The 23,938-nt window shown below is 35.4% G+C and overlaps 1 protein-coding gene across 2 annotated transcripts in view; it reads left to right on the plus strand.

Moving 5' to 3' along the window:
* Positions 1–23,938, plus strand: part of LOC106457344 (histone-lysine N-methyltransferase SUV39H1-like) — a 59,626-nt gene that overhangs the window by 20,848 nt on the left and 14,840 nt on the right. For both annotated transcript variants that reach the window (XM_013916745.2, XM_022383225.1), the window contains exons 3-7: positions 3,548–3,591; positions 5,335–5,459; positions 9,833–10,490; positions 17,350–17,451; positions 21,412–21,564. In XM_013916745.2, coding sequence (XP_013772199.1) covers positions 3,548–3,591; positions 5,335–5,459; positions 9,833–10,490; positions 17,350–17,451; positions 21,412–21,564 — 1,082 coding nt within the window. The remainder of the gene's footprint in view (positions 1–3,547; positions 3,592–5,334; positions 5,460–9,832; positions 10,491–17,349; positions 17,452–21,411; positions 21,565–23,938) is intronic.

The raw sequence follows: 23,938 nt of genomic DNA on the forward strand, positions 1-23,938 counted from the left end.
CTCTATGTTGGGGCATTTGCCATCTTCAGTTCTTTTTTTCTTTTTGGTTGCTCTTTTGTTTCATTTTGAGCCATTGCCATCTTTCTTCATGTTCCATGTCCGGCACTTTTCCGTCCTTTACCTGTCCTACCTACAGGTTTCTCCATTCGTCGTGTATGCTCGGTGCTGATTGGAGTTCTGGATCGATCGGTCCCACTACAATCACTTCTTGGATCTTCCCTGTTTTGATATGTAGTCTTTGATCATAATAAGGTGGGCAATTTCTATAGGACTGAGAATGTCGACAGTACATGTTCTTAATTTTCATTTCTCAGGATGCTATCTTAGGTTTTTTTCACCACGTGATTTGGCACCAGATTTGTGCCTTGCTCTTCAGACTTGTTTTGGTTCCATATGTCTTTTGTCAGGTGGTCTGCGTTTTATCCGACTTCTGGATTTTGGGGGATGGTACTAACACCACTACTTGGACGTCTGGTTTTGATTAGCTCCTTCTGAATGGGGATGGTTATAACATACTCATCTGCTTCTTACACAGGCAGCTTGGATAGTTGCCCATCTAATAGTCTCGTCTATTTGGGGAGTGTCTTTTTAAACACCCATCTCCGTTGGGATCATCCATTTACCTCCTTGAATGCATTTGATAGAACTTGCTGTTATCCATGGCATTACAGTTCACTATCTTACTGCTATCAAGATTCTAATGCATTGGGGGATATGGCATCCATGGAAGCACTTCTCCCTTTGAATCTGGCTCACTTGCAATCTTTTCAGGAGACACTGCATAACCCATAGTCTTTTGCTAGCATTCCTTTAGATTATTCTCTTAACTGTCCTCCTTCCTTCTTTGACTAGATGCATTGGTGGTTGAACATATCCTTCAAGTTGTCGTGTTTGCTGCTTACTCCCCCTCCCCAGGATTTGTTTCTCTTCCCTGATGCTCATCTCCATAGTTGGTGGGCATGACTACCACTAGTCCGACGTGCTTTAGTTCACTTTCTTCCCCTTAATTCAATTTGACTAATTATGTTTTATTCCAACTATTCTATGGTGGTGGCTTATATCAATCACCGAGGGAGCACTTGTTCTTGTTCCCTTTGTGGTACAGTGGATCTACCTTTTTGAACCCACACACTTGACATATGTTTCCTGGTGTGTTGTGTTCCAGGTGTTTTTGTCATTGTTACAGATTGCCTTTCCAGTTTTTACACACTTTTTCCTAAGGAGTAGCCTCTTGATCCTCAAATATTCAGGGGCTCTGTCTTCTATGAGATAATCCTTCACAGAAAGCATTTGAGTCCTTTCTCGATTCCAAGTTACCTCTTTCTTTTGTTTTTGGTCTCTAGTTCATCATCCACTTGCCCTGTCTGTCAATATGTTCAGACAGGATTAGATCCAGTTTATAACTTTAGTTTTTTCCTTCCATCAATTTTCTTCCCAAGGACTGCATTTAGTAGCAAAAGTGGATTGCTGCCCATCTGTGCCATTCTTTAGATTGAATAAATCAGGCTTGGTCTGCTTTTCAAATTAGGATTTTGTGATCACCCATTGCACTGTCTTTGGTGTGAACATTCCTCCAGACTCTCCACTGCACCCCCCTACCCCCTTTGTTTCCAGATGACTAAGATAGTCCTTACCATTTTCCAATTCCAAGCTACTGGGGTGTTGGACCATGGATGTATCCTCTTGAATGAGAGATATACAATATAAACAATAAAAGCTCCATTCAGTTTAGAGTAGGGTGTAGATGATATGTCCTCCAAATGGATGCTCCATCTCTTCATGGGTTTGGCCAAGAGGATGTTGTAGCTTTGGAGTGCACTGTAATAATGATTGTGATCCCTCTTTCTACCCCTGCATGTAAGTCAGTTCCCGGCAGTTGGGTTTTGGATTTAGAGCTGAACCAATCAACCTAAGTTCTCACACATGTGCTCTGGATGCCCCTGGCTCCTCACTCAATTTGCCTTGAGTGCACTACTGCAGTATTGTGGGTCCCGGTGGGTGCACTTATTGCTTGTTCTGCTTCTTCCTCTAGCATTACCCCTCAATGTCTTTATATTGAGGATGTTACTATGTTTGAGGTGATTCTAATCTGTTTGATTTGAGTGCATGTTATTTCACCCTTTTCACTTGTGCCCTGTTCACAGATTGGTGGTAAGATTTATCCATATGATCAGCTGAACTTAAAGTGTAGATGGTATGATCCTCATCCTACCCCTGCATACATGTCGGTTCCCAGCAGTCGAGTTTTGGACACAGTAGACTTGCCATGTCTGATCCATTGTGCCCTAGCCACTCTACTCCTTGGGGCACATCCCTTATTTTACCCACATTCTGTTCACCAGGGAGATTTAAATTATAATATATTGTGGCTAGGATCACTATCCAACCATTTTATTTCCCACTGAGATGTGCTCCTTACAATTTTCTGCCCAAATCTGTCACATCTTTTCTACATCAGGGCGAGGGGTATACCTGGTATAAAAGTGGTGCGGTCTCCCACGTATAATCCTCTTATTAGACATTTCCCTCATTAGGGTGTCCTTCAGATGTTTTTGAAGGATGCTTCTTCTTTCTCTCTCGCACATGTCCCACCATCTCTTCAATGTGGGATTCTAGCTATGTATGTGAGTGGAAGTAAGGTACTTTGTCAGAAGTAATAATTTTCCTACACTGAAAATGTATTTCCGACGCATACTTACTTCCACTCACACTTCGTACCCTTCCTCCCCACAGTTAACTGGTGCTTACATTTCTGCCTAAACTCAAAGTGGTAGTTAGGTAGAAGAGCATAGAGGGAGTCATATGTGTCACGTGGATGTGTGACTTTATTATTGGTGGTGGTTTGTTGCATAATGATTTACATGTGAGAATCAGTAAAACTATGTGAATCGAGGTGTGTGTGTGGGAGTGAAAGGCTTGTGGCATGCAAAAAATATTTGCTAATAGAGGGCAGCACTGAAGGAGAATAGCTGTGTGTGTGAGTGGAAGTAAGTATCTGTTGGAAATACATTTTCAGTGTTGGAAAATTATAACACTTGTAATCTAGTGTCTTTTTTTTGTAAGATCTGGTACATGACTGTAAAATGAACTTGTTTACCTCAAGCTGTTTTCTGTTAAAACCTGATGTCAAGCATATTTGTGCAATTTGTGTTATAATATCAAAATTAAGCTAGAAAATTATGAAAAAGGTTTTTTTTATAAGTAAAAATATTAGTTTTTAGTTTTACTTTTAAAGCTGGGAAAACATAACATGATAAGGTAATGTAACACCTCTAGTACAAAAGCATTTTGTGCTGAATGATGTGATCAAAAATGACAAACTGATCATCTTATCTAGTAAGCGAAACCACATCAAGCAATGCTTTCAAAACCTGGGTATTTAATGAGTTATAAGGCACTTAAATTGGGTCTACTTTGGATCTATGGAAAGGCTTAAAGGAAAGCTTGCTTGTGATAATGTAAAACAGGCTTGTAAATGATTAAAGTATGCAAGGCTAATAGTTTACATACTCGTGGTTAAAATTTAACAAGTTTTGTTCAATTGCAGATATTTTTGAAGTGGAAGATATAGTGGACTATGTTAAAGATCAGGTAAGTTTGCCTTTTTTAACACATGCCTATATTTGAAATAATCATTATTTGGCTTTCTTTTTTGAGTCATAATTGGTTATGGTGTTCGACTTCAATATGTGGGTTGTGGGACCAAAACCTGTAGCTGAACATGCCTGCTTTTTCAGCACTATTGGGCATTATAATTTGATGGTTAATCCACTATTCACTGGTAACGAGTAGCCCAAGAGTTAGCAGTGGGTGGTGTTGACTAGCTGTCTTCCCTCTTGTCTGTAACTTCAAAATTGAGGACAACTAGGGCACATGGCCCTGAATTAGCTTTGGGCAAAATTCAACAAACAAATATAAAATTTCAGTAAACACCAAAGATAGTACAGTTTTTGCTGTGTATAAATTTCAGAGATCACAAGTTTTAAAACCTTATTAGAAGTTTTATGACCAGAAAAAATATATAATTAATTTTGCTGAGTTTGTTTTAAGCACAAGGCTGTACGGTGAGCTATCTGTTCTGTGGCTATGGTAGAGTTTGACCTTTCCAAAGTTTAATGTTATAATCTCTTTAAGCTTTCAACATAGCCATCAGGGAGTAATTTTTTTTTTACGTTCTGAGAAAAGGTAATTATAAAGGAGGTACAAATATAAAATATTTAAAAATGTTTTTATGAACAGTTACTTTAATAGCATAGTGGAACTAAATCCACAGTTTTAAATAACTAAACACTAATAGATACATGATGTCATCCAGTTAAAAAGAAATCAAAATCTATATAAGAAATAATTAGTACAAATCTTAACATTGAAATGTTATTATTTTAATTATTTACACTCAAATGTACATTCTTCAATAACTGAACAGTTATAGACATATTTCAATCAGTTAAAGAAAGAAGAATCTACAGAAAAAAATAATGAATACAAGTTTCTCCTAACATGGAAAACTCATTATTTCATTGCCAACCCAAGAATATTAAATTTGAACTTTCTGTATTTTACTATCTATTCTGAAAATTAAGGACAACTGTGCTTAGCATGATTGCTTACAGTTGTTACAATGTAGACATCTGTAAGCTGCTTGCAATTACATTAGGTTTATCTTGAGTCTAGTTATTCAGATGATCACTTGATTATTACTTGTGACTTAATCCAGTCATTTTTTAAAACATGAAAAAAAAGACTAGTTTCATTTATAGATGACTGTTTATGTCATGTATAGTTTTCGAACTGAGATCCTTTGATACACATTACTGACATTTTACTTGATTATTACTTGTGACTTAATCCAGTCGTTACTTCATTTCAAAGAAATTTATAGAAGCAATGCAGTATTTTTATGATTCTTCACATTTGGATTTTTAACCTTGTGTTCTTTTTAAGCTTAAAATTTTTCTTTGTGATATTTTAATTATTCTTTTTATAAAGGAAACCTTATTTTAACCAGTGAGTACTTTATATATTTAATCTTGTTATTTAATATATTTTAGGGTTTATAGAAACCAAAGCATCTTTAACAAAAAATGTAAAAAACAGCAATTATGAATTTCAGTCTAGAGCAAACAGACAAACAAGAAAAAAAACATTTTAATAACCAGTGATGTCAGATTTACACCATTCCAGGTGTGGTAGTTTAATTGGTAAAGATTCTATTCCATTAACAAATTACTTTTGATAATTTTTTTAAATCCCTAAACGTATTTATGTATCATGTTTTTATTTTTTTTAAGGAAGTTGATGATAAAAATCTGTTTTCTTTTCCAAAATTAACAGGGAAAAGGATGGTATTTCGTGAAGTGGAAAAATTGGCATGATGATTTTAACACATGGGAACCTTTTAAAAATCTTGTTGGCTGCCAGATGTTATTAAAGAAGTTCCACAGCAATAGGGAGAACATGTAAGATTTGATGTATATTATATAACTTATGCAGTTGTAAGATTTGATGTATATTATGTAACTTATGTTTGTGCCAGTAGAATTCTACCTAGCTTGCCATTCACATTTAAGTTAAACTAATCTTTAACCCTATCGCCACAGGTATCCTTTACTGCGATGACACAAGGTTTTAGTGTCTTACATTAAAAGTTTATTAAACTACTTTTTGTTTATGTTATACCAATTAGAATAGCATAAAATCTTAGCTAATAATCCATATTTGAATAGTATATAAGTTTTAAGTTCTTAATTGTACAAGGAAATATATTAAAAAATCCTGAATTTCCACTAGTGTGACACACATTTTGTTTTAGCATGTCATCATCCCTACTTTATCCATCACCCCTCAAAATTGTACGAAATTAAATGTAAAATACTATCTATAAAATCATTATTGCTCAGACCATAATTTTTATAGCCTTCAATTTTGTTTGGTTACAGAGCCATCTAATAGAAAATCAGACCTCTCCTGCTACACCCACTTGTCACATCCTCTCTTTCAGAATTCGTTGATAGTTCTATCATACATTTCATTATATATTACCTATAATCAATAGAAAGTCAAGGTTTTCATCTATCAAATGATGTATTGTATAATGTTATGTTCTGAACAGTTAGATGACAATTTCACTCAGGGTACCAACGTCGTTTCTGTGAAAAAATTAACGACTAGTTTAGATGAATTTGTAACGATTCTTGTCGCATAGTTAGAAAGCCAGAAATCTTTTAAGAGGTGAGAGAATTTGTCTACTATTTGCATGTTATTAGTCTATATTATTTGGTGCATTATTTAATTAAATAAAAGATATTACATGCTTTACTCTCTATAGTATAAAAACTTAGGGTTAACTCTCTTCGAAAACTGACAGCAAGAAAAAAAAGATTGGTTAAATATTTAATTTCTTGTTTTTTATGTTAAAAAAAGAGTAAAGTGAGAGCTTTAGAGATGAAGTTTAATGGCACTTCTCCCAGTCATGTGATCTGAAGTTAATATCCCATGTGAAAAAAGTGACATATTATACCTGATTATGGAAACCAGTTAGATTTATCATTCATACATTCTTAATCTGTACCTCTCAGAGTCATGTGACTTCTCATTTATAGATTTTTCTCTTTCCTACAAGGGCTTCAGATTGTTCTTCCACATAGAAACATGCACTACAGAAGTTGACAAGCCAGAATATAAAATTTCAACCTCTTGCTTTACTGAGGTATCACTATATTTTTCAAACACCTAACATGTCTCTCCCATATATTCTGTCTTTTAAGAAATACCTATAATTCTCTGACATTGCTGTTGATCATGTTCATAACCAATAGAAAGAGCAAATTCTATACTACAAAGATTGACAGTTGTCTAAATAATATATTGTCTGTTTTGTTTTAGCAGTAGGATCTGATAATTCAACATTAGAGCTTGATGTGTTTGTACTGAAGTAATGATAGGTATTTATAGGTTAGATAGAAAGTCAGGTATATTAGTGTATTTTAGGACATTTCAATTTTGCAGCTGATGTATTTTGTTGTTGTTGTTCTAAAATGCATATTTGAAAGCTACAATATAGTGAGAAAATAATAGGCTTACTAAAGGTCTCGAAGCTAAAGTAAGTACAAATTTTCTTGGTTTTTATGTATATATTTTTTATTTATTATTATATACCTTTTAACAAAAGGTATTAATATGTTAAAATTAGAAATTTATTAGGCTAAGTAATAAAAATTTTTATTGTGGGCTTCTTTCTGCATGATGTAACTTAATACTTTACTGTAACTTGCACTAAGCTCTCACTGGGTAATTTATTGCTTTGTTTCACTAGTTAGAGAGTGATCAAAGGGCAAGAAAAGAAAATCAACTGAAAAATAGGTTTGAGTTGTTATGAGTCTGAGGCTGTTTAGGATAAATAATTGTAATTCTCTCTTACAGTCTGCTTTCATTCTAGAAAAAAAGAATGTATTTTTTGTATTTGTTTCATATTTTTAAACTTCTGATATGATACTTCCTTCTGATCACAGTATTAGCTATTCTCATTCATCGCTGCTCTCTTTATACAGACTTTTTTATTACACGTGCCACAAGCCTTCTGCACCCCCCCCCCCCTATTGGAATCTGTTCGGACTTTATTTCTCAGTTATGTGATGTTTTATCCCTTGCTCCTATATCTTATGACCTGTGTCCTTCATTACTGTATAAATATTCTAAACCTTATTTGGTATTTCCTTTGTCCCCTGACATTCGGGTTCATGCTGAACAATTCGCCTCTCGGTTGAGATTTGGATCAGTCTGCTCTCGCATATCGTAGGTCTGACTGTCCATATCTCAACCAACAACTGTTGGGTTTGGTTTTTACCTTTTTTGGTAGGAGGGCCCCAAATCTCCTGTTAGTCTCACCCACGCCCAATTTTCCATCCTCTGTCTTACCCTCATGAGTCTTTTGTGATACCTTTCCACAATCTATCTCCTGTCTGAGGCTCTTCACAGAAATCCTGAGGAATTTTCTGGGGACATCTTCTTTTTCCTTACCTCTACGTTGGCTCACTTGTCGTCTGAGGCTCTAGCTTTAGAAATGTGATTTATTTGTTCCTGGGGCCTTTCAGGTTGTGATGCTGTTTTATCTAGAACCCATTTACCTGCTCCTTATGTCTGGGATTTGTATATGGCTCTGTTTTTAAGATGTCTTGTCTTTGATATGGCCCCAGAGTCCATGGAGTCTCGGATGGTATCTGTCCAGCAACAATCTACCCTTCCCATCTAGTAGCCCATTTGTCTTGGAGCCGAGTGTAGTGCCAATTCCTGTTTCCCATCCTTCCCCTTCCTAACCCTTACTTGTCCCTCCTCACAGTGCCACATCTTGTAGTTTTTCTTGATGACACACAGTATGCTACCAATAGTTCCAGTGACTACCTAGTGGGAGCTCAACTTGCAGCCTTCGTTCATCGGTGACATCCTTTCATCACTGATGTTTGGGTTCTTCAGGTTTTGTCAGAGGGCCTCGAAATTCCATTTCTTGCCCAACCTCTCTTGTCTCAGGTACTTGTTTCTTCCCTTCTCCTCAGGATCCCATAATTTGCCAGCGTCTATCAGAGGTGGTACAGGACCAGGACCTCATCACAACCATGCTATCAGACCTGTTCCACACACATCATTTGTTGTCATCATTTATGAACCTTCCCTCTCCTTGAGGAATTGTCATAGTGACTGGACCATGCCCATACTACTTTTGGTGTTCCTTTACCTACTCCCAAACTGGATCTAATTATTCACTTGTGCATCCTTCTGATTAAGGCACATCTCTGAACGAATATCTGACTTCTGGTATTTAGACACAAGACGAGTAGTCACTTCATATTAATGTGCTCATACTTTACGATGTTCATTGAACATGTTCCCATTCCTACCCCTGTTGGTGGATCATTTGGTCATATTCCATTCTAATAATTCCTTAGTTGTTTCTTGCATCAACTGTCCAGTAGGCACCTATTCCAGGACCCTTTGCTTTCAGAACTGTACAGCTTGTAGCCTTATCTTTACTGTTTAGATCTCATTTTAATAGAAATATGTATTTAAAAAAAGATTGTATTGAATTCAGTATTTTAAAAAGTACGACTTAAGTTTCTGGCTGTTATCAATAGTTTCAAAATGCTTGGATTGAAAAATACACAGTAATGGACATAATAGTATGTTCAATGTTATGTAAAAAGTAATGAAGTGTAATAAGTATGAAAGACCTTTCAGAGCAATGTTCATGCTTATTTTATAGATACTATCCAATGTTATATATTTAAAGTTTATTAGGGGAGAATTGCAGATTAACTCATCTTCTTCACTATTATGTAGAGTAGAGATTATAGATTAAATAATAAAACTAATAATAATAATAATAAAAATAATCTTCTGTGTAAACTATTCTTTCATTACTTTTTTATTTCCAGTGGATGTATTGTGTTTTGTTTTGTATTTCTCCTGTTTCAGTGCTTCTCAAACTTTTTCAGCTCGCAGCGCACTTTTAATGTCCCAAACTTTGTGCGGCATATGTAAATAAGTCCGTATGGCAGTCCTAGTGGCACCAACTTGAATGAAACAGGCAGAAATTACTGTTATATTGTGTATCAAGGAGAAAAGTTTGAAATTTTAAAAATATAATAAGTTGATAATAAATTTACATTACTAAATAAAAATTACTTAATTGCAAAAATCTTGCACCACAGAGTTTGGGAAGTACTGTCCTATTGTACCATATTATGTTAAAAAATTCTTTTTTTCATTTTATTTTGTATGTTAATGCATATATTCTGTGTTTTTTTATTATTGAGAAATGTAACTTTTCTTATTTCAGGAGAAAGAGGAAATTAAGTGAGGACAGCAGTTCTGATTCTGAAAAATTGAAAATAAAGAATTTAATCAGCACACTTTGCAAGTCTTCACCAGATGATCTTGCAACTATTTTGAAACTAAGAGGAATCTCACTTGCAGATTTCTACAACTCTAACCTAAGTGCAAAAAAAATAAAAAAAGACTTGCTGCTTACAGTTTCAGGAACAATGAAAGAGAATGCAAATACAATGATGAAACACTTGGAGATTGAAAACAGCTTTGGTTCAGAATCTGCTTTAATTGCCTTTGCAGAGAAGCGAAAAGAAGTTTTGTTACGGCTGAAAGAATGGGAAAGAGACATAAATCAGCTTAGTGATGGTGCTCCCATTATTGTTGAAAATCATGTGGACATAGAAGGGCCACCAGAAAATTTCACATATATAACTGATTATAAACCAAGTGAAGGAATTGTTATTCCTGAGGATCCACTTGTTGGATGTGAATGTGACAGTTGCCTTGAAAGTCAAAAAAACTGTTGCTCTACCCAGTCTGGAGGCCTGTTTGCATATAATCGATACGGGTATTTAAAAGTCGAACCTGGCGTACCAATCTATGAATGTAACAAGCGCTGTAAGTGTGGACATACCTGCCACAATAGGGTTGTTCAGCATGGAAGAAAGGTTAGTTTAACAATGATTTCCTTGTTTAGTCTTTATGTATCTGTCACAAATGTGTTAATATCTTTTTTCTGTGTGTTTGTTTTTTATATAAAATACTTCACTGAAATTAAACTCAAATTTACCAAATCATATTAAAGAAAATGAAATGTCTGGTTAAGTAAACATATACTGTCTATGTCCATTTCTATTTAAACAAAAACTGTGAAAGTAGCACATGTTAATAGTGACATGTAAACTTGTTGAATTAATGATGTTCTGCTAGCATATGCAATTGGAATGGTTTTTAAATTTAATAATAGTGAAACTGATATACAAGCATAATCTTCTAGGCAGTTTCTTTTAAGTGTGAGTATCTAATGTTCCTTTAACTAACAGCTGTGCAGCATTTTGAGATTTACAGCAAAACAGTTCTATATACCCAGTATTATACAGAACCTTAGAAAGGCAATAAAAAGCAAATGGACCTACACATTAGAACAACAAAAATATATTTCTGTACTTGTTCTTGGACATGTTCCTTTGTTTGTTTCAAGTTCACATTCAACTTTAGTATACTCGTGAAGTGGCTTTCACTTAAATTACTTTCAACTTTATTAAGACTGTTTCTTCATTTTAGTTTACTCCCAGTTCCTTATAGTTGCAATTATTATTATTATTATTAATAATTTCGATTTTGGTTGACTCCTCTTGATATCAATTCTGAAGTTCATGTTACCACTTCGGGGTTCACAACTGCAACTAGTGCTATGTCACAGGCCTCAGGTGAGGGTGACCCAGTGGGAGATTTATCAGCATTTATGTGCAGGGAGATTGAATGTTACATGGGTCAGCCTCTATCTCCAGACCTTGCTCCACTTCCTACCAAACATGCTGAGCCTGTTCAGGCTGATGAGGGCTTGGATTGCCTATTTTCACCTTTGGATTTTGCCGTGCCCTCCCATGCCCCTCCTGAGGAGTCAGTTAGGCCTACTATGGTCTTTTTGGATTTCATTTCTCTGGTATGTGATGTTTTATCCCTTGCCCCTATTTCCTATGAACTGCATCCTTCCTTACTACATGACTAATCTTCACATCCCTATTTAGTTTTCCCCCTCCCCAGATATTCAGGTACATGCTGACCAATTTACCTCACAATTAAGTAATGGGATTAGCATTCCTCACCACTCATGGGCTTTGAATCAGTTTGCTCTTGCATATCATCATGCAGGCTGTCCTTTTCTAGACCAACAAGTGTTAGGTTCTATTTTTACCTGTTTGGGGGCAGTCCCTGAATCTCCTGTAAGTCTGACCCATGCACAATTTTCTCTCCTTCATCTTATACTCTTTTACGGTATCTTTCTACCATCCATCTCCTCTCTGGGGCTCTCCACCAGAATTCTGAGGGGTTTTCTGGTGACATCCTCTCCCTTTTTTCTTCCACATTGGCTCGTTTGTTGTCTTTGGCTCTAGCTTTGCATACATGGTTTCCCTGTTGTTGAGACTTTCTAGGCTGTGATGCGATTTTAACTTGCATCCGTTTACCAGCATCTTATCTTCAGGATTTATGTATAGCTTCATTTTTGGGCCGTTGCATATTTGACATGATCACTCTGCCCTTGGAGTCATGACTTGCATCAGTACAATAACAGTCTACCCTTTCCACTCTTGTTGCCCATTTGTCTCAGTTGGAGCCCAATATGGCACCTACTACAGTTTCCCATCCTTTTTCTTCACAACCCTTACCTATCCCTCCTGCCTCATCTTGTCATTTTCTTTGATAATGCATGTCATGTTGTCAAGAGTATCGATGACTACTAAGTAGGTTGTGGTCCTATTGGGAGCTCAACTTGCTGATTTTCTTCATTAATGATGTCCTTTCGTTAAGGATCACTGGGTTCTTAAAATTTTATTGGAAGGATTTGTGATCCCATTTCTTTCCCCACCTTCCGTGTCTTCTATACACATTTTCTTCCCTCTGCCTCAGGATGCAATGACCAGCAAATGTCTATTGAAGGCAGTTCAGGACCTACTGTCTCAACAGGCTATCGAACCTGTTCTACATACTTCAACAGGTTTTTATCTCGGACTCTTTGTTGTTCCCAAGAAACCTGGATACTGGAGGCCTGTCATCGATTTTTCCCTCCTCAATCGATTCATTCAACTGCCTCGTTTTACCATGAAATCATTTCTCCCTCTATGGTGGGTGTTTTCTCAATGTGTGTATGGATGACCAAGATGGATGTCGCCAATGCTTATCAACACATCCCTGTCTCAACACGGCCTTGTTCATATCTTCGGCTCATCCATCACGGGATGGTTTACCATTTTCTCACCCTACCCTTAGGGCTCGCTTCTACCCCTTTATGTTTTCTGTCTGGTAGTCAGAGCTTTTGCCCACCATCTTCATCCTCTGAGGCTGTGATTCCACCATTATAGGGACAACTGGTTTTATCTGGCTCATTCTGAATTAAAGCCAGCCAGCCATACTTGTCAGCTCCTTCACGTGTCTGCTCGGGTGGGCTGGTTAATCACATTGGAGAAGTTTCTCTCTTCTACCCAATATCTTGTCTATTTAGGTGTCCTCTTTGACACTCATCTCAGTCAGGCTTAACATTCTCCACAACTTTGTTCTATGGAACTTTCTGCTCAAGAGGTTCTATCACTTTTGGGGATGTGGTCTTCGATGGTGCCACTTGTCCCCCTCAGTCATGCACTTATGCGATCCCTTTGGTGGGCCCTTCACGATCAATGGAACCTTGTTCGGGATTCATTGGCAGCTCCTGTTACGATTCCTCATACCCTGTTGGACGATCTGTTTTGGTAGTTGGACAAGGCTCATATGTCAGTGGGCATCCTGCTTCCTCCTCCTCATCCAGATTTACAACTGTTCAGGGCTGAGGTGCATGGGTCAATCACTAAGAGGCTTCAGATTGTTGGTCTGTTGATGAGCAGACTTTGCATATCAACATCCTTGAGCTTTTTGTGGTTTGTTGGGCTTTGAATCACTTTCTTCCTCTTGCCAAACATTGTCTGGTGATGTTTCCTTCTGATGATTCTATGGTGATAGCACATATCAGTCACCAAAGGGGCACCCAGTCAAGATCTCTCTGTTTCTGTACACTGGATCTCCTATATTGGGACCACATGCACTGCATCCATCTCATTGTGTGTCAAGTTCCGGGTGCTTTTAATCTTGTAGTGGATCACCTTTTCCGCTCTATCCAATTTTTTCTGACAGAGTAGTTTTTAGGTCCCACAAATTCCTTTATGTTTATCCTCTTATCTGATTACCTCATTGGGCGGTCTCTCTCATCCATACCACTCTGTGTCGAGTCTTTCTGATTGATCCCTATTTTTCAGCTCAACTGTGGTTTCCATAATTACACCAACTGCAACTTTTTCCTCCAGTACCCCTTCTCTTGTCTCCCTCCCTTCTTTGTCAACCTCGGTCACTGGTTCTACATCCCGCCATTTATGTTCTTCATCTTCACACCTGGCTTTTATCTGGTCCATGGCGAGGATATAAGGTTTCTCCCTTTGAGTAGCTTTCCTTTTGGCTTATTCCATATGTGTTTCTTCGATGAAGGTGTATCAGCACAAATGGAAGGTGTTCCACAGTTGGTCCACTACTTGGGGATTCTCCACTGACCGTCCTACTGTGGCTCTTGTGGTTGAGTTTCTCACAGGGCTTTTCGACTAGAGGGTCTTCAGTCTCGGGTTATTGGGCTGCCTTATCCTATACCCTTTGTTTTCCTGATACTGTCAAGTTTATGCTTCCCCTGTTCCTTCTGGATTCGTCATCCCCCCCTCCCCCAGACGGCATAGTATTCAGGACTGGGATATTAATGTAGTCCTCCATTCCCTCCATTTGAACCTATTTCCTTGTGTTCTATGTTTTACCTTTCCCTGAAAACATATTTCCTTCTCCTCTTTGCCTGTTGACGTTGAAGGTCTGATTTATTTGCCATTGACATTTCATGTAATCTTTACCACCACACCCCTATCTTCTCCCTTATTCAGCTCGTTCCTTCCTCCCCAAAACTTCAGCAGCTAGGAAGGGTAACTCCTCCATTTCACCTATTTCCCTTCCTTTTATTTCTAATCTCTACCCTCATCTTGATCACGATAGACTTCTATGTCTGGTCCGTATTCTTGGTTGCTATATTGCCCGCACAGCTTCCTTCTGTGGTACTCGTTCCTGACTCTTTACCCCTTGGCAGTCTTCCTCTGTTTGTGATCTATCCCCTTTTACCCTCCCCAATTGGGTTTGATGTTTGATTCAATTAGCTTATTCCTCCTTGGCTTCTTCCCAATGGAATTTGTTCAGGGTGTCTTTTCATCAGATTTTACATCTCACATTTTCCTTCGAATCTTGTCTTCATTGACCATTGGAGGAAATCCTACAATCAGGCATGTGGACTACACCTAATACATTTATCTTTCACCTGTGGCTATTCTTCACACTTCGATGTGACTTTGGCTGGGTAGGTCTATATTCATACATGCTTTTCATTTCAGGGACCCTTGCTTCATTTATTATTTATAGGGATCCTGCTCTGTGGTGAGCAGTGCACAACCAGGTATTTTTCAGTCAGAAATCTGCACTGTACAGCCATGTTAATTCACACTTTAACTTCCATGGCTTTACAATGCTCACCATTGAGATGGGGTGTTCCACAAGATTGCTTGTACGTGAATAACTTTGCGATGTAATTACTCATAAACTTTTCCGTTCTGGACCATACCACTCATGGACTGCATGGGTAAAGCAGAAGGGGATAGCTGCCCATCCCTGCCATGCCTTGTATTGAATATACTGATATATGGTATGCTTTTCAAAATTTGGTCTTGTGGTCACCCTTTGCACTGTTCCAGGTGATGACGTTCCTCCAGACTCTCCAACTCATTCTCACTCCCGACTTTGTTATAGTGGAGTTTGGAAGTCCTTACCACTTTCCAGTTCCAAGCCACTGGGGTGGTCAACCATGGAAGCACACTCTTGAATGAGTTCTACACAAAGATGGCAATAACCATTCAGTGCAGAGTAGGGTGGTGGTGTTCAGTGGGTGTAAGTGACGTGATATCCTTCACTATGCATTATACAATCACTAAGGAGTGAGACGTCCAATTGCAGTCCATCCCTTTGATTGGGAGCTCTCATCCTACTCCTGCATGGATGCTGGTAACCCATGGCTGGGTTTTGGGTTTAGAGTAGAACCAATCATGTTTATGGTTGTCTAAATTCCTCCCTCTATTATATTCCTTCTGTGTTGTGGGTCACAGTGGAGGTAAGGGGAATTGTTCTGGTTCTGCCCCTTTTTGCTATCCCTCGTGTATCTTATTCAGAGGATCTTATTGCTTTTTGGATGGTTCTGGTGGGTTTTTGCTGTTGGGGGAGTGGATTTATATTTACTAGACATCCTTTTGATACCACTAGCCACTCTACACCAAGGGGCACATTCATTGATTTACCCACTTTCATACTTTGTGGGATTAAGTTTCATATATATTTCATGGTTAGGATCCTGCCTCAGTTCTCTCCCACTTGGATGTGCTCCTGTCTTTTTCTGCCCTTATCTCCTATACACTTTATTGATGGGCGAAGAGTATACCTGGTTCAGAAGTGGTGCGGTTCCCCCTCATCAGATTTTTATATCTGACTTTCTCATTTCTAGGGGGTGTCCTTTGGGAGCTTTTGGGGGTACTTTTGTCATTCCCTTGCACCAGTCCCTCCATCTAATAAATGTGGGATTCTAGTTAATTTTGTGAGTGGAGGGAAGTACCGTATCAAAAGTTATAATTTTCCTATACTAAAAATGTATTTCCGATAGGTACTTCCCTCCACTCACACATCCCATCCTTCCTCCCCACATTCCTCTGGTGCTTATGTCTTCTGCCAAACTTTGAAGTGATAGTTGCATGCGTCACGTGAGTATTTCACACCCATTTGTGGAGAAGTGATGCATGATTATTTGCACTTATTAGGGTGGTTTGTTATGGAGACGTATGACATTAATAATGTGTTCAGAGAATTATTATTTAAATTTAAAAGTTTTGTAAAAAATATTGTTTTTCATCACTGTGTTATCAAAAAATTATAAGTTTTGAATGAATCTGACTTTCATTATAACTTTTCAGTCTGATTGTTTGGTTCATTGTCTTTAAAAAGGAGGAAGCTTGACTGTTGTTCAAAAACAAGTTCTGTAATTGGAGAACACTTCATTTCTGGTGGCATGAAAACAAAATTTAACCCCCTTTTTGTCAGCTTTTAACTTACAGTTGTCAACCTCGTGAAAACTATTTTATTGTGAACTCTATTGGACATATTTTGGTGGTTTTGATCAGTAGGATGGCTTAGTTTACTTTTAAGCTATACATTTAATTTTTGGTATGCAATGACTACTGTTTAATCACAGAAGTTTTCTGATATATTAAGCTTATTGTAGTTGGGATTTAATGTCGCCACCAGTTATTTCTAACATGAATCAGTTGTATAACTTTAAATCATTAATAATATAAGGTTAAGTGAAAAATTATTTAATCATACATTTTTCATATAGAAGATGCATTTAACATATTTTATTGAAATCTTTTAATAAAATATGTTAATTAGAATGTTATTTCAGAGAAACTGTAATTGGAAATGGTAGTTTTATATTTTTGAATTGTCATTTTTCTTTAAATTCTATCATACTCTGTTTTATAGTACATGATAGTAGTTAATAATTGAAATTTTTATTACAATTGGATTTTTAGCTTCCATCAGTAATTTTTTACATATTTTTACCAGCAATTGCAATATGTTTTCAATTATGTTTTGTGTGACATAATATCTGACAAAAATATATCAGATTTTTAATGTTTTTTTTTTCTCTATTAGGTTAAGTTGGCAATATTTAGAACAGATGATGGTAGAGGATGGGGAGTGAAAACTCTTGAAAAAATCAAAAAGGGGACTTTTGTTATGGAATATGTTGGTGAGGTAAGGTTACCTAGATTTTGTGATTTTTATGGTTTTTATTATTAATCATGATATTTTCAAAACACAAAATTTAAATCATTGAATCTAATAAAACACTTAAAATAGATGTTGATAGGTCTTTTATATAAGATTTGTTATCCATTGAGTAAATATGTTATTTTACATGTTATACCACAAAAAGTTGAAAAATGATAGAACCAATGGAAGAATGGATAACCAGTTACATCAGCTGTAAAATAATAGATACAAAAGTTCTTGTGTACAACATTTTAATTACCATAGTGATTAATTCAATAAAATAAGTAAATAGGTAGGGAAAGTAGTTAATTTATTATCATTCCATGACATATGAATAATAGAAAACTTTTTGTAACTTATAAGACAGAAGCTCAGTATGACCTCAAAATGTAGTAAGAAAGTTCACAAATTTACAATTTAGTGTATGTATATAAGGTGTGAAGGGAACTTTAAGGGAAAAAAGATTGTAAGAAAGAATATAATCCTAGGTTTCAGGTGACATACCGATGATCTTATTAGATTAAGAAACTTGAAAATTCTATTAAAAATGTGGAAACTTGGATTTTACTATTTTTGATATCACCAACTTCAAAAATTCACTATTTTCAAGCTATTTGAACTAACTGACAAGTTGTATCTATGCAAGCTGGAAATTTAACATTTTCCACCAACTCAATAATTAATTATCATGGGGCAAAAATAAAAAATTAAGGCTAGAAATTTTAATTTTTTAAATTACTTTATCAAAATTAAATGTAAATGAGACTTACATGAAAAGAACATTTCAAATCTTAACATTTCATTTATAAATTTTGTTTGTGGAGGGATTTTAAGAAAGAGATTACACAGAATATTTCAAAACTTGATGTTGCCATTTTACTTTCTTGAAAACCCTGAGATATCAGGCTGGACAAGATTTAATGATTTTGAAGCCTCAACATGTTATTACAGTCGGTCGCCAGGTCTCGTAAAGCTCTACCTGACAACCATTCATTTTGAAAATAACCCTTGAGTGTAGTTTTCATTGAAATAGGCTGTAAAGCATTCATGTCCAAAGCACATCATTTCATTCTGATAGCTCTTCATAATCCATCTATTGTATGAGGAGGATAGTTTTCCACCATCCTTTTTAACAGTCCACTTGCTGGAAATCCATACACACTACATCTAGCAACTTGCCTGGTATGTCTTTTTGGAATTTCATGAATACCCATTTCTTTCTCTTGCTGACTAAGGTATGTGATGGTTGAAAGAAAGGTATGGCTGGAAGCCTTATCTTGGTGATTCCATAGATTGTTGGCCTTGTTTATGTTCAAAGCTGGTATTTCTATGTGGCAAAAAGGCTTCAGAATATTGGTCTGATATTAAGTGCAGTTCAACTTCACCTGTTCATTAACTTACCCCCTGACACAACATCCAGTGATGAATCTCATCTAACACTTTGGAATTTTTTTCCGCCCATTGACAAGTAGGAAATGTCATAAGACTAGTTACACCTATCAAGGTAATGTACACTTTGTTGACTTTCACCATATTCTGACATTTTTCCCTGATTAAGTACCTTATATACAGTTTCTACATTTGGTCTTCCTTTCCTGGATATGTTGTAGAAGCAAATTTTGTATGACGCGTATAAAAATATTTGTAATAAAACAAATTGAGGTTGAAGAAAACTATTTGAATTTTTGTAATTAGAATGCTCAGACTATGAATCTGATGATTTGTCATTTGTTTGCAGCTATTAAAAAAATTCACCCCACATTTTTGGCCCATGTGTATGCTATAAGAGTGACAGTCAAATCCCACTATTCAGTCAGATTAGAAATTTTTTACAATGGGTGCTTTTAACTAGCTGCCTTTTCTCTATTCTATAGTTCAAAATTAGAAATGGCTTTTTTGTGTAGCTTTACATGAAAATATGGAAGTAAGGTTATGTGGGTGTCTTAGAAGAGATTTCTTTGTCTGACACAAAAATGTTGGTCACTGATTCTGTGACCAGTTCCAGTGCAATGAAAGACTGATCTTACACCATTACTCTTTGTTTTTAGTGGAGGGGTATGTATCAAACACTGAATATTTGAAGCAGAGAATCACGACAATCTACTACAGAATGTGAACCACAACCTGAGTGAATGAATTACATTGTGGCCTGATATTAAACAACTATAAGAGCAAGACTTAGAAAAACTTGTGCATGACTTTTATGTTATCATGTTGCTCATATCATCTTAAATTGTTGACAGAACTAACAAAGATTTGTTAATTTTTCTCTATCTGGTCACTTTTCTATGGATTACTGGCAGAAAGCTTATGGGATTGGAAATACTTCTTGCAGATTGTAAAGTGTGCATTTTGTGTATTTTTCGAAATAAAACTGGTACATTATTTTTACACCAAAACTGAAATATCTACATCCATATTACATTTTTAGATGAAATTATAATAGCAATATTTGAGAATGTTTGGTTATTTGAATTGTTCAGTTATTTTAATTTTCATAACTTTTTACTGTTTCATTTCTGTCTTGTTTTAACCATATTATTTTTTCAGAAAATGAAGACATTTTTTTCCATTTCTACTGAAGTTTAAAATTTTATCATAGTAGCTTAATTCAACTTAGTTGGAGCACCCTAGTGGCTCATTAGTAAGTCTGAGGACTTATAACACTAAAAATCAAATTTTGATGCTTGTGATGCGTAGACCATTGTGTAGCTTTTTGTTAGTTGGAATTAATTGAAGGTGTGTCAAATATAAGTATTTTTATTACAGAATGAAGTTTTTTATGGCTATCTGAATTCTAAATCATCAGCACGTTCCCTTCACTTGAATTCTGTTATACATACATTTCAAGTGAAACTTACCTCTGAAATACTGAAGGCATTTCCTTGTTGAGTTGTTCTCATATTTCAAAACCATGTGACTCAAAGTTGTGATTTTTCTTGAAGCAATGCAAAGCATGCATCAACTTACCCTGAATTCTCCACTCTTAACATCTTCTACGTGACTTGATACACATTCATCAAAAGAATTTACACAAGCTCTGTTTATCCACAATACTTCAGATTTTCTTGTTGAATTCTGAAGCCATTGTTAACTATTAATGCAAATCTTTTTATTACTTAAGGAACTTTTACAACTTCTTTGGATGCCTAACTCATGTAATCTGCCTCCAGCTGGCAAGGATGTCCTTTGACTGTATTTTTAGCCTCTCTTGATCAATGTATTCTGGCTGTTAATTATAAAATGATAAAAATCCTATAACCCAAGTGCTTTCCTCTGAAGAAGAAACGTCCACCTTTTGAAAGCACTCGGGTTATAAGGTTTTTATCATTTTGTATTAAGACTTTTTGAACCTACATATTTTTCTGACATCAGGCTGTTAATTATGTATTATCTACTGCTATGTTTCATGTTTGTGTTGTTGCTAAATGTTGGAATATCAACTCTTTCTTTTTTTCTATTTATGATAAAAATAACAACAGTCTTTTACTGCGAACTGTTCACCTTCATTGTTTGAAAGTAGGATTTGTCAAATAGTTTTAATTCTGAAGTCACTTCTCCTGGTCTGATTTTTTTTTTTGTCAGGTATGATCTATATTAATTCATAAACTATTTTATGTTATACCCAAAGGTGTTATATAACTATCATTTACATCCCATTGCTGCAAAAAAAAAAGTACAGTTTGGAACTTTGAGTCACATGATTATTGACAGCATGAGAGAAATTCAACGTGGAAAGGCTATCAATATTTCATAGTTAAGTACCAGTTTGAAATTCATTTTTAGGATTACATATTATGGGTTTTGTATCTGTCAACTTTAAAAATTGGAACTGTTCATAGTAAGTTATATATTTTTATTAACCATCATATTTATGACATGGAAGCTTTTGAGGCTTCTATTTATTTGATGCACATTTGAACATGCTTTGTATTTTTTTAGGTTATAACAAGTGAAGAAGCTGAAAAAAGAGGGCAGATATATGACAGTAGAGGAAGGACATATCTTTTTGATTTGGATTACAATGATGGAGATTGCCCATTTACTGTAGATGCTGCACACTATGGAAATGTCACACACTTTGTTAACCATTCTGTAAGATAAATATATGTTTTTCAATTCTTTAAAACAAAATTCACTTGTGAATAAGTTATTTTATTATACACTCTCAAATGAATTGTCAATATATCAAAATTGGAATGTTAATTTTTGTAGTATATTATGAAAAATCACTCTCATTAGGACTAATGTTAATATAACGTACTATTACTTGAAACAACAGTTGCGGTTCTATAGTATTACCGACCCTGTTATATGGTTTAGAATTAGCAAAAACAAATTAACTACTGTTATGGGTAAAGCAGTATTATTTGAACAAGTTTGTTTGGTATCTGAATTAAAAGTAAATGAAGTAATTACTGGCAGTATCAATATTGCTTGCAACAGTTTCTTCTATGTGTGAATTATTTTTCTTCTCTAACACCATTAACACAGTTCGTCTCTGTTGTGATACCTTTGTCTTCTCTGCCATGACTGCATGCACCCTTTGAGTTCTACAACTAATTTTAAACTTGTGTTCATGATGCTGCAGTTTAATGCTTTTAAGTTTTCTATTGTTGTTTTTATAAATAAACTTGTACTTATGCAAGAATTTTGCATCTGAATAATAAAATATTTGAAACAATATTTCCCTTAATATTCAAATAAAGCACCACAAAAATGGCAAGTATTGAAGCTACACCAATAGGATCTATGTATGTTTGCAAGGTCTGCTGTGATTGGTTAATTCCATGGATGTGGCATATTAATAATCAGTTGGTGGTATGAGAGTTCCATCAGTGTTTTAAAAAAAATCACAAACTTTACGTCATATTTTAAAGGGTTCCATTGATAACATTTACATTCAAACTAGTTATTGAATGTTAAAATAATGGATAAATATTAGAAAATATAAGCTCTCCAGTCATTTCTTTTTTCACATTAATGATTTTATCTGCAGCAAAAGGTATTCAGTATTGTGCAAGGCTAAAAAATTAACACAAGCAAAGTAGAGCATAAAGGTATAATTTTTTAATTATATTTATAAAAGTAATATTATTTTTGTTGAAATTCATGTTTCATAATAAAAACTCAGATATATACTACAGGGTATCTTATCTTAATACTAATTTCTTATTAGTATTTTATGGCCCCCCTTTTTTTTTTCTTCTTGTTGTTGACAGTGTCACATTATGTAATGAATAGCTTTCAGGTCCAATGTGTATGTACCTGCAAAATATGCTTTAAGAAAAATGTGGATGCATTATATGAAAAAAAAAACTGTTAAATTCAACTTAACCAAATGCTTCATTTATATTTACTCCAATATAAAATGGGGCTTGGCATGGCCTGATGGTTAGGGTGTTTGACTTGCAATCTGTGAATCTCAGGTTCAAATCTCTGTTACTAAATATGGTTGCCCTTTTAGCTGCGGGGGCATTATGATGTGATGGTTAATTCTACTATTTGTTGGTAAAAAAGTAGCTCAAGAGTTGCCTGTGGGTGGTGTTGGCTAGTTGCCTTCCCTCTAGTCTATCACTGCTAAATTAAGGACAGTAAGTGCAGATAGTCCTTGAGTAGATTTTCACAAAATTTAAAACAAAACAAATCAACATAAAGTAATGAGTATTTGAGCAAAAATATTTCTGTCATTCTGCTTTTGATAATTAATGCGTGCATTACTATGATAGCTCAAATTTCAAAGAAGCAAAACACATTATCACATATTTATTCTGTGTAATTTACATTTTTCTCCCTTAAGTACTGTGTCTTGAGAAATGTAAAATGGTAAAGTTTTTTGGGTAGTGATATAGTGTGCAATTTGTTCCACATGTGTTTTCATGTGGGACCTCTGAAAAGATGAGGATACTGTCATTCAACTCTACTAATAACACAGGATACATTATAATGAGTTTACTTTCAATTGGTACTAGTACTACTACAGCATAGATAGCTTGAGGTGATGGAAGATTTTTTAGAACTATTCAAATTATTAATAAGAGCTGCACAATTCTATATATATATATATATATATATCATTGTACACATACACACACACATAACTACAGAGTATATGTAATTAATTTCTTACTCCGAAACAAACAATAATTAAATTGGTCTCAATTTTATTTCGTAATGTTTTCTCTAATACTAACTGATTAGCAACATTTGCTCCCACAGTGTTTATTATACATATACTAGCAGAGACCTGGAAAACATTTGTAATCAAATTAGTATCTATTGTATTGCAACAGTACTTCGTTAAATACAGGATTTAACATAATATTTTGGGACAACATGGGACTTATTGGTCCATCTCAACTGTTCCATCCTCAAAACTAAATTAAAATGATTGAAAAAATAAAATAACAAATTTTTAAACCCAGCCCTTTTCATTCAAATACTTATCAAACTCTTTCTTAAACTCACT

This window comes from Limulus polyphemus, unplaced genomic scaffold, assembly GCF_000517525.1.
Source record: "Limulus polyphemus unplaced genomic scaffold, Limulus_polyphemus-2.1.2 Scaffold319, whole genome shotgun sequence".
NCBI lineage: Eukaryota > Metazoa > Arthropoda > Merostomata > Xiphosura > Limulidae > Limulus > Limulus polyphemus.